Raw genomic sequence first — 14,876 nt, 5'->3', positions numbered from 1 at the left:
TTTCCTTTCATTCTTGATGTGAATTTGCTTAAAGTGTGCATGTTTTTGATGTTAAACTTCTGTGACTGATGCTGCCGAGCTGTCTGCAAGTGCTAAATAAAGATGTAAAGTGTCTAGAATTTACATTTTACCAGGGACAAGAGGACATTAGCATCAAAGGCAACGTCAGCTCTAAGCCTTTATTTTTTCTATTCTTAACTGTATTTAGAATGAGGGGTTGAACCTGTATCACAGAGATCCATATTTGTTTGGCCTTTTGATATCTGATGTGAATAATTTTTGTATGTTTGTGGCTGTATAACCCTTTGCACTGGCAAGACCTACGGAATATCAGCCTCAAGTCTACTTCCCAAAAGTTAATTATTTTTACACACTTACTGGAAAAATATTTTTTAAAGATATATGTATAAATATACCTTCATATATTAAAAAAAATCCTATGTTAAAATTAAGGGAACCAGAAAATAAGGTTATTTTTTATTATTATATTGTTTTTTATTTTTTATGTTCACTTAGATATTCGTGTGTATTTTAATGTAGTCTTCTTATATATATGTTCAGCATGTATTTGTTATCAACAGGGTCTGGCTTGCAACAGAATGCAACCAGAGTGCATAAATACACACATGCACTATCAAACACGTTTACACAACCATTCAGTGACACACAAAATCACACAAACTGCTGGGTATATGCTGCACACAGGAATCTAAAGTCCTACTAGGAATAAAATACATAATTTTTATTTAGCATCCTTCATGATGTCTGAGCAAACCAGAATACAAATGTTTTAAAAACAGACATTTTCTTTCTGGGGATACATCCGCGTGCTGTAGACACAGTCACAGTGCTACAGGCTAAACACATAAATGGCGTAACTTACACTTTTATTACAGCAACTGTTTCCTGGCTTCAGACAGTTATGTGTTAAAAAATAGAAATGTAGGTTAGAAAATGAATTAGGATTATATGAAACAACATGTGAATGCTGGTATAGCTGCATATTTGTGATTGTGCAATGCCAATTAAAACTAAAGAGAAGACAGAAAGATGGGAAATACTAGGCAGGGATGCTTTATAAAACCCCTTTGTCAAGAACATTTATTGATCTCAAGCGCCTCTACAAGCGGCATTGATTCTGAGCCTGCTTTTGTGGTTTTTTAAATCTAGAATATATTACCCCAGATTGTATTCAAGAGCTGCTCTAGCTGTGTGTTCCCATGCAGAACAATTCTCATGTCCTTCACTAGGTACACAAGCCTACATCCTCATCACAGCTAAAACAAACCTGCAAAAACAAAGTCATCAGATTTCAAATAATAACGAGTTGCAAAACAAAATTCCCTACTAATGTTTTATGATCACAGCAGAGTTTAACTTGATCACTTTTGAGAAAGACAGATAGGAATGCATTTGACATGTGACATGTTTCCCAATAGGCAATTTTTTTAAACAAAAGTTTGGCATTAAAAAAGCCCACTGCTCAATTTTTACTTTTGAGTAACCTGCATGGAACTGATCACCATCTTTCTTTGTTTGGGGACAGCTTTATACCAAATAATTGATTCCAGTGAGAGTTTTACTGATTCAGAAAACATAAAACATTCTACTCAAATGGTGAGAGCTGCCACTTTTAGCATGCATTACCAATTTCTTGATAGCTGATACCTCACTGTTGACTTGATGGCTTGGTGTCAACTGATAATTGCATACCGCCCTAAACATACTGTAGATCTCTCAGAATGTTCACACTTTTTCTGACACATAACGATTGGGGCCTAAACACTGTTTGGACTTTTAGCTTTAGTTAATGTCACATGAAATACATTGGTTCACACCAGAACGCTCCTCTCAGATTAGTTCTGTTTGGCAGTTTTGCTTGAGTAGGCCAGGATTAGGTACATGATGTCCATTTAAACATCATGGGGCATTTGCTTAGTAACAAGCAAGCACTCACACAGCTTTATTAATAACTTTGTCTACCACCGTCTACAGGCACTAACCTCAAGAGTTTTTAAACAAATATTTTTGGTGTTTTATATTTTGTAAATACACACGTACTCCTCACATTTATACAGGTTTATTGCCAACAGTTTCACCAGTTTCACTAGAATGTTTTTCTTATTTCTTCTATCAGATTTATTTTTATTAAGGGCATTAATCTCTTTAAAGTTCCTGCAAAAGACCTTGATAGACTACACCTCTCCAGTTCTATTCCTCCTGACTCTGAGATGAAAAATGATTTGTTTTAAAGGATCAAAGAGTATACCGCCATGCTGGTTGCTAATGTGTCCAATAGATTCTCCGCACTTAATGAGTATCTATTACTCCCAGAACCTGGTCCCACTCCACATTTCTTATGATTCTTTCATTTCTTTAAAGTTCTTGTCTTGCTGTTTCATGAATCTATAAAAAGAGAGCATTGTACATTTAACAAGCAGCAGACTATTGATTAATGTGCCAGCTTCTACAGACAGTAATCATGGTGGCCTCTTTTCTAAATTCTATATATTAAATAAAATATAATACATGGAGAAAAAAAATGCAAGAGAACAGTTGCTGTAAGTCCATTTCTGCCTGTTGTACCAGTCCCACAGAAACACTGTGCACTGCAAGGCTCTGAGGGAGAGACACAACAACAGGTCGTATGTGGAGAGATCAGGAAGAATGATATTTCACTTCATCAAAACATCAAACTGAAAATAAAGAACACGAAAACTACGATCATGCTGTTGCTATAAATATTCTGTGTTTTGTCATCCTAATATTGATGGGCAGCGACTTGCTATGTTACTCCCCCCCTAGAGGAGTTTGCTAGGCTCAGCGGTTTGCAGGATGCTTTGCCAGTCCATGTGCCAGTCAAGTCCTGGCGCTATGAAGGATCAATAAATAATACTATATTCACATTTTGTAGACCTACCTTTCCTGCAGAAATACCAAGATTAGTCAGTAGGATGTAAACCCCTGTGCTCTTTGATTTGAATTAGCTGGCTCTCCATGGCTGTGTTTGAATGTATCGGATCTAAGATCCCCCTGTAGTCTGACCAGAGTTCAACTAAGTTGTTCTTGATCTATATATCATCAATTGATGGGTTGGGTTCAAATTAATTTAAATTCACAAGCCCCTCGGTACTCAGTTCCTATACTGGACTAAATAACATGGTTAATCAGTGACTCCCAAGACTGAGTTCTCTATGTTAAGTTAGTCAACATTAAAGTCATAACCATTGAAATCCCTGTGTTTCACAAACTGCACTGGCCCTCTACTCACTTTAACTGTAAACTCTATGTTAATAATACAAACACTTGCAAGGCCTGAAAATAGCTCAATGCATTTCATGTGAAGGCATTCTAAATACTAGCAGCACTGTACTACACTCATTTACTTTAACTCCTCTTTTCTATTATCTGTAAGGAATTGAGCTTAGATGATGGACTCAGTGGCACAGCTTTGGTGTAGTTTGTAGCTGGGTGCTGTAAATCATACCAACTGATCTAGATATAGGTCTCAATTAAATATTTACAACAGATGTTGAGTAAAAGCTATCTTGCCAGAAAGGATCTGGAATGACTGGTTTCATCCAGCTGTCCAGGACATGCTCCAATGAGATGGTGAAGAGACCTGTAAGTACCTTGGAAAACTGCCTGAAAATAGGGTGATTCTTCCAAATAACAGATGTTAATAAAATCCTTACATGCATTATGGTTGGTCTGATGTTCTTAAAATAAAAAACAGTGATTAAAATAATATAAACAATAAACGAATTATTAAAATATTACAGTGTGTTTGGCACAAGAACAACAACAACCAAATAAAATCTTTGCTTTTTTATCCCCTGAAAAAAGGCACAGAGTGAAACTCAGTAACCAATACATCAGCCAGGTGGACTACAGAATTAAGTCTAACTTGCTTTGGTGTTTGTATTGTATATACAAGATGGGCACTCTTACTTTATAATCTCTTTTTTCAGACAGAACAAAATTACTCTTTTTATATAAATGTTCTTTAAAATAATAATCTTTTTATTCTTTCTTCTTTTATAAATCCCCTCTTCCCTTTTTAGCGGAGTTTTCCCCAAGATGTGCTGTCTGGTTTTGATCGACTTCTGATGGATCTCTTGCGCAGTCTGCGATTGGAGTGGGCTGCTGGACAGAGAAACGCAGGCAGGGATTGTGTTATTATTAAGAATAAAATTATAATACCGGTCACTTTCAGTGTTATTTTAACGATACTTTTCAAGAGAGCTCATTGACAATAAACACATTCACATGCAGGTAAATGTAATGCTCAATTTAGATTGCAGTGGTGCTATACAGTACATCTTATCCTCATTCTCAGCATTTGTACATCCAGACCAGTGAGATTTTGGCTCACTTGTTACTTGTGAAATTTTACCTATTGAACTGTTAATTCAGACAACCGAATATTAATGCAACCAATTTTTTCCAAGTTGCATACATGAATCTTCTGTATTTATTGTGCCCTTTGTTTCAAACCTGCTAATGTAGTTTCAACACTTCTAAGCTGAACCCAATTTAGCTTTATTTAAGTTTTCATGGATATCAGACTGCCAGACTCATCTCTCACTAGCCTTAATGATCCTTCTGCTGGAGATGTTTAGCTAATTCTCTTGAGTCTTTCCAGGCTGAATGTAGTTTGGGTATAGAGTGGATGGGACTTGGGAACTGTTTCCAATTTCAGAGTTTAGAAGTAGACTACAAAATAGATCTTTTACCATTATAAGGTAAAACAAAAAAGGAAAACATGAAAAACATCTACCACAGCTGGAAAGATTCTTTCTACCACAGAAATCAAACATGATTGAGGTTAATGTTTTTAAAACTAGCTTTTTATGAACCGATTCTAAACTACAGTGTCTCATCTTTGACCAAACAAGGAAGACTCACAATCTATGCACTCCACGTGTGGCTGCTCCCACTGGCCATCTGACAGGCATCGGACTACAGGAAGGTGGCGCTGTGTGAACCCAGGGTTACACTGATACCGTATAATGGAGTTCACCTCATAACGGTCCCTCCTCTTCCCAAAAAGCCTTGCATTTTCCACCTCCGGAGGAGACCCACAAGAGACTAAGAGCAAAGACAACACAACAGCAGTGACCAAAATGAACTGCGTTCTTGTAATGAAGACATGACTAAGGTAAGTACCAAGCGGTGTCACCCCACCCTGCATTTAACTTCTTAACTTGATTAACTTGACAAAAACAAGAAAAACAAACTGTTTAAATCATGTCAGAGAATGGTATTTACTGGTGACTTCCAAACCTTTTTGCTCATTAGTAAGTTGACCAGCCTCCTCTAATACTACATATACTGTATTTGACAGATATAAATCTGAAGCTAAGGGGAACAATATTGTACTTCTTTTCTTCTAAAATACACTGTGCCCTGCTTAATTTTGGATGCCTTGATATTTACTGTTGTACTAAAGATCCTCGACCCTCCAGCAAGAGTGTGTGTGTGTGTGTGTGTGTGTGTGTGTGTGTGTGTGTGTGTTCTCTGTGTGGGCTTGATTTCACATCAGTGCACCAAGGTCTTTTTTCACCACAGCACCTCTGGCTCCTTTGCTTACTTGTCCCTTTCTTGCAGGTGAAGGGCAGGTGGTAGTTGCAGGGTACGTCATTCCATTGGCCTTTCTCGTGCCAGATCATCACCACGCAATCCTCCTCTGTGATGAAATAGTTATCTGGCTGGTTTGGCCTCCAATTCTCATATTGCTAGGTTCAGTAAAATCAGACAAGCATTAGAGTGAAGTTTAATTGCAGGTCTTTTAACGCTTGGCAAGAACGTCACCCAGCTTTAAAGCTCTTGCAGTATCAGACCTGTGGAACTTTGCATACTGGCTGAATTCATTTTGTTTTGCATTACCCAGACAAATTCAGATGAAGCCTGCTCCTTAAAAAATTAACACACCCTTTTGCACTTTTCGGGTATTAACTAGATGAGTTTGAACATTCTGCCCAAAGACAAAGAACATTTGATTTAAGGGAACTTAAGAATTTAAGGTTCACATGCAAGTTTCTTTTCTTTAAAAAAAGTGGTTGTTTCCTTGTCTTTTATCTTTTGTTGAAAGCAATGAGAGGCTGACTATTCCTCTCACAGCAGGGGGTTTGCTCACTACAGTGGTAATAACTAGGAAACGTAAAGTGTTCAATAGGTTTGTTCATCTCTTATTAATTAGTCAGCAGGACATTGTGCAGAAGAAAGGTGCTTGGCAAGAACTGACCAGGGGGTGTCCATCAGACCAGTGGAAGTCATTCTCCAGTGTCCTGTCATTCAGGCCAATCCACTGGTAGTCCTGTGCATTGTCTGTGAGGGAGGAAAGTAGTGTAAGACTTAGTACACAACCCAAAAACATTCAGGGACTTTTACTGTAGACAAGTCTTAAAGGTGAGGAAATTCTCTACAGGATAATATTCACTGAATGCCATTCTGGTAAGGGCCAAATGGAAGAAGGGCACTGGGTCAGCAACAATTCTCAAAACCTGCACATGGGGACTCATTTCAGTCTTATGCATCCCTGTGTTGTGATCAGTGAACAGGTCCCGGGACTCACAGTTGACGAATTCCTGCTCCTCCGGTGTGATGATGCTGACCAGGTGAGAGCCGAGGCTCCGGCAGTGCCGCTCCGCGTCCACCCACGTCTCCCGCTGGGGAATGTGTCTGTAACAGTTTCCCTGGAACTTCTGCCAGCCCGATTCACAGCTCTGCAGGTCTGCAGCGACAGCAGGGGCAAAATCACACCATATCCCCAGCGGGGCATGGGGCATGTGGCTTATTTCGGCAGGGGTGTGCCGAGACCATCCTGGGCAAAAGAGCTTTGGGAATCATCATGATTATGCATACTTACATCAACCCACGAACTCTTACATTGAATGAATGTGAATTTTCCCTGATTCACACCATGTTCACATTTCATTCTGGAAGAACATGTATTTCTGATGAACAAGCTTTATCAGCCTTAATTCAGTTGTTTGTATGCCAGTACGGACACCACAGAATACCTTCAAATCAACACTATAATATATCACACTGGGTATGTATAACATACATAAAAAATATAACCAAATATGACACGTTTTACACACCTGCGGACAGTCGGAACTATACCCATTCTGTATCAGAGCGATCATGTGTATTTTAGGTCCTTGCTGCGGGAATTGTAAAACTTGCGACTGCAGAACCATGTCATGACAATTCATAGCCAGTCTGAATTTATCCTTCTGTACTACAAGGTGAAGGGGAGTTAGGACTCTGTAAATGAAAGCACATTATCCTCTGCCTGGGTAATATCTATGCCATTGAACAGTTCATATGGAGCTCATGAACTGTGCATGTCATTAAGCAAGGAATTAGTCAATTGTTTCTGGATAGAGTGCTTTATTTACATAAAGTCTTTAATTTGTTAAAAAGGTGCTTTCTATAACATAAGTACAAAGTACAAAAGAGTTTACTTGATTCTGTTAAATGGAACCCAATACTCTTCAATTATTAGTGGGCAAAGTGGATCATTTGGAATCATGTAGATTTTTCTACACGACTCAAGGGTGCCTATTTATTCCGTCACCACACCCAAACACATCACTGCTTCATGCACTGACAACCTTTAGTGACATGGAAGGAACAGTAACAAAAAGAGACCTCGGAAAGACCGCCAGGAGATAAAAGTAAATTTGCTGTAAAAAAATAAAAATAAATAAAACTTTCCATGGCTGAAACCGGAAACCACAGACACCTGCCAGACCAGTGACCGAAGAAGCGACACGAGCGTTTAATTAATGCTTAACGGCAGGGGAAGGGTATGAGAGGCAGTTAGTAAAATTAGCTCAAGCCATCGTCGTACCCATCTCACAATGGTCCCCTCCATAGCTGGGAAGGCATAAGCATTTGTAAGAGTCGATGCCATCGATGCAGGTAGCTCCATTGACGCAGGGGCTTGAGTAGCACTCATCGATGTCTGCAAAAAATGAAGGGTCCGCTGTTAGGATTCCTGCTGGGGGGTACGACCCAGAGCAGGTGCTTGTGGGAGAGGCCAAGAGGGGGCTGGAGGGGAGATGGAGCTTCTATTGGAAATGTGCTGCTGGAGCTCAACAGTTGTGCTGCAACAGTTGCTATCCGTATACTAAGTAACCCTAATTGGTTTCAGACCAGCATCTGAAATTCTGTGCATTGCCAATAGCAATTGAGAAAAGAAAACATAAAATGGGAACAAAATCTGTATTTATTTAAAAATACAATGTGCTTTATTTACCGACATTGATTAAAGAAACACAGTATTGCTTAGCAATAGATTATTATTTAAACCAGAGGAATTGTGTGGATTTTAGGTTTTCTTTGAATTTGTCACCTCATGGATGAAGTATTGAAATAGGCAGCAGGATGATGCTTCATTGACAGAAGCCAAAATTGTGATTGTCTCAAACTGATTTCATTTGTCATCATGGCCCTACTGGAACTGTAAATGATCAATTTTAAATGATGACATAGGGATTAACAACTTATTAGGCAGCAACAAAAGTGTACAGACACAAAATAGAAGCTGAGAAAAATATTAATGACAGAGATGGGAGCAGGCCATTTAAGCATGCAGGAGGACTGGAAGGGAAGGTGCGAGTTAGGCTTGACTAAAGCAAAGGTTGTGCAGGCACAAAATGGCTACAAAGAATGAAAGACAGAAAGTCTCCCATTCTACAGAGACAACTCCTCACAGACATGCCACAAAACCTGAAATACACAGAACACATAGGCAGTGATCACATATCACAAACAAAGGACAAAACATACAACAATTATTGAGACAAAAAAAGAAGAAAAAACAACATCCACAGGCTGAATGCTCCAAATATTCAGAGTAATCTCTAAATCACACTCAGAGCATTTAGCACATGAAAAGCATGTGGAGAGAGAGCTGCCGATTGTTGACTAATATAAGGACAGTCACATATTTTGCTAACGTTTTCAAAACCTAGGATTTGGAACAAAGGCAGTAGTATTTGAAAAAAAGTATGAACTGATAACCGGCTTAAGGCATAGTAACAAGCCAGTGTAAGGGACTGAATCTTCTAAGACATATTTCAGATGTTTTTCAACCCACCTTAAGAACACTGCAACAATATTTCATCAGAACGTAACCTTGGAAAATAATGATTCAATTTGACACAGTAAACATTAGAAAACCAGAGGAGTCAGAGGTTCCGACAGGGCAAATCAAACCATTCATTTGCCCTTTACACATTAAATGAAAAAAGCATTAGTCCCTGACAAGCTTTCTAATATGGTCACACAGTAATACTTATCAAACAACCAAAAGAGAAAGTAAAGGATTTAGCACAATGGAAACATGTCCTTGGACTATTTCTGTATAATAGTTCTTCAGAAATCTGTGGAGAAACTAACTATGCTCTTTTTTCTTTTTCCGTTTTAAATTTCCTCCACCACCACCCCTCCCATCTTTGGATGACAATTTTATTTATAGAGTATGATGTTTTTCTCTCTTTTTTTATATCCTCTCAAAGTGCCACTAGTGCCTTTCACGTAAGCCTCTTGTGCTTTATACCGTACATGTTTAAGTTAATTCATTTCCCTGTCCTAGCTGTACACTATCTTTTCATATTTCATTTGTAACACAGCTTCATTAATCCATTCTGTGTGTGATGGTCCTATAATATTCACCCAGTTTCACAGAATTAATTCTAAGCAATAATACACAGACTCAAAAATCTAAAATATTTTTATGCTGAGTTTATGCTTTAACCCTTGACAAATTACCAGGATACAGGAGTAAAAGGAACTGTAAGTACTGTAAGTGTCCTGTCTAACATGGCGTCCAAAAAGCCTGAACATGCTGGCAATCCCTTAGTAAATGTATTAATAATCCTTTAGATTTATTACATTTTACATCACAACCCCGTTCATTTTCTCCTATTTTTCAGGAGTATAATATAGTCTGTTTAAAATATTATACTGAACTAAGATATTGGAGTAATATATTATGGATAATTAACATTATTCTAGGCTATATCCCAGTTTCTTTCATCCGACCCCATAGAGAGATCAGCTATCCAATGGGAGGCACAGCTGTCAAATGCCCTATCTGACTTGATCATTGAGCTGATTATAAAATATCCAAGTCTTCGCCTGTATATTAGTCTGTATTAATTCATCACTGTGCTCATCTATTTGCTGATGCAGGTCACTAAGAATAAAAGTGATAGACAATAAGATTTTAAGCTTTGCAAAATTCAGAAATTCTTTTTCTGGGAGAAATGTTCGATACATTAATTCTGAGAATGATATACGGTTGTTATCACTAATTACATTACCTAACTTGCTAATATCTGCCTAAATTCATACTGGTTAGTTAACTGCCAGTTAAACTACTGCATGCTCTTTGATTAATAGAAAGTAATTCATCCTCTGTGCAGACAGACTACGGAAATGTGAGGCATCAGGGGAATTTGTCCCAGGTCTATGGCCTCAATGGAACCCACTGGCGAGAACAGAAAGTAACATTGCTGATGTGCTGCGCTTCACCAAGTATTGGTTTGGTTTTGAGACCTCAATGAGGTTATCATTCAAAAACACCACACTTATCGGACACTCACAGTAAGATGAACAGAAATGCTTCTGACTGACATGTGTACTTAGAAGACTCTGGACATTGGTTTTGACTTGAAATACAGTCCTTCTTCAAAGACAGTGTTAACTTAATCAAAATGGAATGCCATCATCAACTGGATATCCAAATGAATCAGAACCCAGCACTTGGAACTCACCCAGCTGGCACTCATCTCCACTCACACCAGGTGGGCACTCGCAGTGTCCGATCCCATCACGCACAGAGCATGAGCCTGCACCACATGGGTTGGGATTGCATGGGTCATGGGATTCTGAGAACAAAGCAGAGAGTCAGTGTGCTAACATCTACAGATGATAAGGAGCAGCCTGCACATCTATTATTAAATCCAAAGTTCATTCCTTTTTACACATTGTCCAAATTCTTTAGACCTCTGGCTTGTTCATTTCTTCATTGTAGATTAGTGCCAGTTCTCAACCAAGTCAACAGCAAAAAGTAGTATTTTTTGAAAAGCAGAATGCTTCTTGCTGAATGTATTTTTTGAGAAATTGAATACTCAATAAAGGATTGTGTTTACAGCATGTTGTGTAGTGTACATATTAGTTTTAGTATATATAGTGTATATGTTATTTATGTTACATTCAGCACTGTCATTAACTTCAATTAATCTCCTCAGGTGATATTAAAAATCTATTCATTTTAAATTTGAAATTGTAGCTGTCTTATCTGTATGTAAAGGAGCACAGATATTTGGCTATCTGTAGAAGGTGATTAAAATATCTAGATTGTGTGCTGACATACCATCCACTAAGACAGGCTCTTCTATTACTGATGGTGTCTGCAGAGAAATGGCAGAAGCAGTAGTCACAGTGACCGGAACAGCAGGAGTGACAAAAAGTTCTGGTTCAGAAAGGGCCTCTTCTGGCCCCACTGTGCTGCTTAGAATTTCATGATCTGCGGAGCCAGAGGACAGGATTACAGAAGCTGAATCACCAGAAAGTATCCCTGATGTTTCTCCACTGCCAGACTGCTCCCAGCTCACAGAGGGTAAGCCAGACCCTTCTCCGCTAAACTCCACGGTTCCTCGGCCCAGTTCCTGGGTTAGCACTGGCTTGGTGGAAACTTCTACCATCTCTTCTTGGGTTATGAATGTGATGTCCCCACTTTCACCTGATATCTCTCCTGAAGTAAAACCAGATTCCCCACTGAAGTACGGAAGACCAGATGCACTAGCGGGATATCCACTTGTCTCAGCAGATCCCGATACAAAATATCCTGAGGGACCTCCTCCCACTTCCTGCTGGTCCATTGGTCTTAGTGTCAGTTCAGTATAGTTCGGCTGGACAAAAATCACTTCTGAGAGTCCTGATTCAATCCCACTGAAGTCCTGGATTCCAGACGCAGATCCACTTGGGGCAGATCCGCTCTCAAACCCACTCACCCCAGATGTTAGTCCAGAGATGTCATCAAACCCAGAAAAATCCCCACTTATGCCTGAGATCCCAGATGGCAGCCCTGAGAAGTCCCCACTTTCTGGAATTCCAGAGGAGCTAAAGATGTCAGGAGTAGAGCCACTTTCAACTAACATTCCACTTCCAAAAATACCCCACAGCCCACTTGAATCTCCTGATTCCATCCCAGAAGGCAATGTAATAATTCCGGAAGGCCCTTCTCCAGCTTCTTCAGGTAGCCCAGATGTAGATCCCTCTCCAGATGGCACCATTCCACTTGAGAGCAAAGTCACTGAGATATCTGCACTACCATCAATGATCCCTGATGCGCTCCCAGACACTCCAGAAATGTCTGGAATTCCACTGGGAATTTCCGCACTGCCACTTACTGAGCCATCAGCTGAAAATATGGGGCCTGAAGGTAACTCAGCAGAGCCAGAGCCAGAACTAGTTACCTCCACAAAGATAGGAGGTGCAATCGAGGGGCTCACTAGAGAAAGAAAGAGACGGAGAGAGAGAATCAGCAAGTCTGTGGCTTAGATACTGTATGGTGAAATAAAAAAAGTTACACATTATACCCTTTAGAAAAAAATAAACAGAGCTTTCTAGTAAAAAACAATTTCACTGACACATAATATAATAAACTGTGTGTTTTTAATGGCATAATGGGTTCATTTACCATCAACATTTTGATGGTACAGTATACTGTATTAACCCATTACCATCAATGATAATACCATCAACCAGAGAATGAGTTTTGCAATATCCCTGTAAGATTTACAGTATATCCCTACAACAAGAAGCAGGGATACAAATATTTAATACTGTATCTTTAATGTTCAGTCTCATAAGTCAGACACTGTTCTAGGAGAGTTATTACCAGGCCTTAGCAGTCCCATTAGCGATGTTGCATTTATCAGATCTTCAAAGTCTGTGATATTCAGTCCAGTTGCGTTAAGATCAGCTAGAAAGAAGAAAAAGCATTTTTAGTTATTCAGTTCTTGCATTCTCTGGATCTGCTGTATAAAAGAAGCATACAATTAAACCATATTTTTATTGAAATGCTGCTTCATGCAATGTGGGAAAACTAACTACAATGACTATTCACTATTCACTACATTTGGATTTTTCCATTTTATTGTGTTAATATATGGAATCATAAAATATTAAGTGGGAATTTTTTGCTATTGATCAACAATAAATAAGGCATAGTGTCAAAGTGAAAACAAACTTCTACATATTCTCCTAAATTAATTATGTATGCATTAAAATCTAAATAAGTGTGTATATATCTAATTATATGTATAAATAGAATTTAAAGAGACGAAGATGTGCACATTCATGCTTATCCCAGGAAAAAGATCCCCAGTGCATTGCTTGATTACAAATGGCACTCACCCCGGAAGCAGTAAGCATCGTATTTGGAGGACAGGTTAGGGTAGCCTGTTTGGTTGGGTGAGAGATAAACGGTATGGATAGCAGCTTTGCCACCACCACACTGTGGCCTGGGGTTGGTGATGGGGTACCGGACACTGCCATCAGCCAGCCAGCCAGCTCGACATTTGTCAAATCCCTGTTTCCATGCAGCATATAACTCCGCAGTAGAGGCCAGAGTGGCATTCTGCTCAACGCAGGAGGACATGGCTTCATCATATGTGAAGCCCCCCGGTGAACTAACATGGAAAACTTCACCTAAAACACAGAAAAGTGCACTTTTTCACTGCTGTAACTCTTCAAAAACAGTGTCACCTAACCGTAGTTCTATTAAATTGCAGTTCATTCAGAAAGAAAGCTTTGAAACTTTGAAGCTCTGAAAGCTTTGAAACGTTTGCACATAATTTTAAAGAAGCTTGACACTGCGCAGGTCTTGAGTGTAGGAGATTGCTAACCCCCGAATAGCTTGTGTTATTGTAGATGCTTCAAAATCAATTTCTTGCATAACTGGTAGCCAGGGCATGGACCTGAGGTATGAAGTAATGTTTTCAAAGACAATACAATTGGTAAGCAATCAGGTGTCATAGACGCAGGTTTCTTTTTAGTTTTTTTATTAAGTTCGAATTCACAGAGTGCTGGTGCTCTTACCCCTTAGTCCATCAATGTAGCAGTAAACATCGTACTGCTCATCTGCAGGACGCACACCGTAGTTCCGCACTCCTGGGAGACCATTCATATCGGCATAGCAATTGTCTCGTGGAGAGACGATTGGATACCTTTACATTAGATAGACCAAGATATGTCAATATAATCACACCAATGTAATATGCGATGAAATCACATTGCATCCTTATGAACAACATGTGGTCATTTCAAATTGCGATAAGCTGTTGGTATGGGAAAGTGAGAGGAAAAGTAGCTAACAGTGATTGGCAAACCCTTTATGACTGGCGGTTAGGAATGAATGCGTTACCTGACGGACTGGTCCAGAAGCCAGCCTGCATCGCACTGGTGATAACCACTTTCGTAGGCAGCTTGGAGCTGTTCTGGGCTGGCAATTATTGCGCCGATCTTCTGACAGGCCAGCTGGGCCTCAATGAAGGTCAGGGAGTAGCGACTGGAGATCGGCCGGTAATGGAAGACAATGCCTAGTGAAACAGCCACTTAGCCCGTCAGTGATGAGAGCCATCTCGAAGCATTTTGTTCTCTAAGTCACGTTAATGTACAGACAGTGAAAAAGGACAGGTACAATTCACAACAGACAACCAAGAATCAAATTTAAAACAAACACTAAAACATAAAAATACCAAATAGATCAATAAATACATAACATAGCCTCTCCACATTATACAAGGCATTGCATTTTAAAAGTATTACTAAAATGCATTAACTAC

The 14,876-nt window shown here is 39.2% G+C and overlaps 1 protein-coding gene across 3 annotated transcripts in view; it reads right to left on the bottom strand.

Annotated features, from left to right (window-relative positions):
- Positions 1-721: 721 nt before the first annotated feature.
- LOC148831408 (aggrecan core protein-like) overlaps positions 722-14,876 on the bottom strand; it is a 32,708-nt gene continuing 18,553 nt past the window's right edge. The window contains exons 8-19 of one of the 3 annotated variants that reach the window (XM_088922258.1): positions 14,456-14,630; positions 14,131-14,258; positions 13,447-13,740; positions 12,929-13,012; positions 11,399-12,538; positions 10,797-10,910; positions 7,865-7,978; positions 6,578-6,736; positions 6,248-6,330; positions 5,594-5,738; positions 4,909-5,091; positions 4,021-4,146 (exon numbers count right to left, since the gene is read on the bottom strand). In XM_088922258.1, the coding sequence (XP_088778384.1) occupies positions 4,061-4,146; positions 4,909-5,091; positions 5,594-5,738; positions 6,248-6,330; positions 6,578-6,736; positions 7,865-7,978; positions 10,797-10,910; positions 11,399-12,538; positions 12,929-13,012; positions 13,447-13,740; positions 14,131-14,258; positions 14,456-14,630 (2,705 nt within the window). In that variant the 3' untranslated portion in view covers positions 4,021-4,060. Of the gene's footprint in view, positions 4,147-4,908; positions 5,092-5,593; positions 5,739-6,247; positions 6,331-6,577; positions 6,737-7,864; positions 7,979-10,796; positions 10,911-11,398; positions 12,539-12,928; positions 13,013-13,446; positions 13,741-14,130; positions 14,259-14,455; positions 14,631-14,876 lie in introns of all 3 variants that reach the window. The other 2 variants (XM_088922257.1, XM_088922256.1) reach the window with 2 other exon arrangements.

Source organism: Atractosteus spatula, chromosome 7 (genome assembly GCF_055471065.1).
Source record: "Atractosteus spatula isolate fAtrSpa1 chromosome 7, fAtrSpa1.hap1, whole genome shotgun sequence".
Lineage (NCBI taxonomy): Eukaryota > Metazoa > Chordata > Actinopteri > Semionotiformes > Lepisosteidae > Atractosteus > Atractosteus spatula.
Note: the sequence above shows the minus strand (reverse complement) of the source record. Positions and strands in the feature narration are given on the sequence as shown.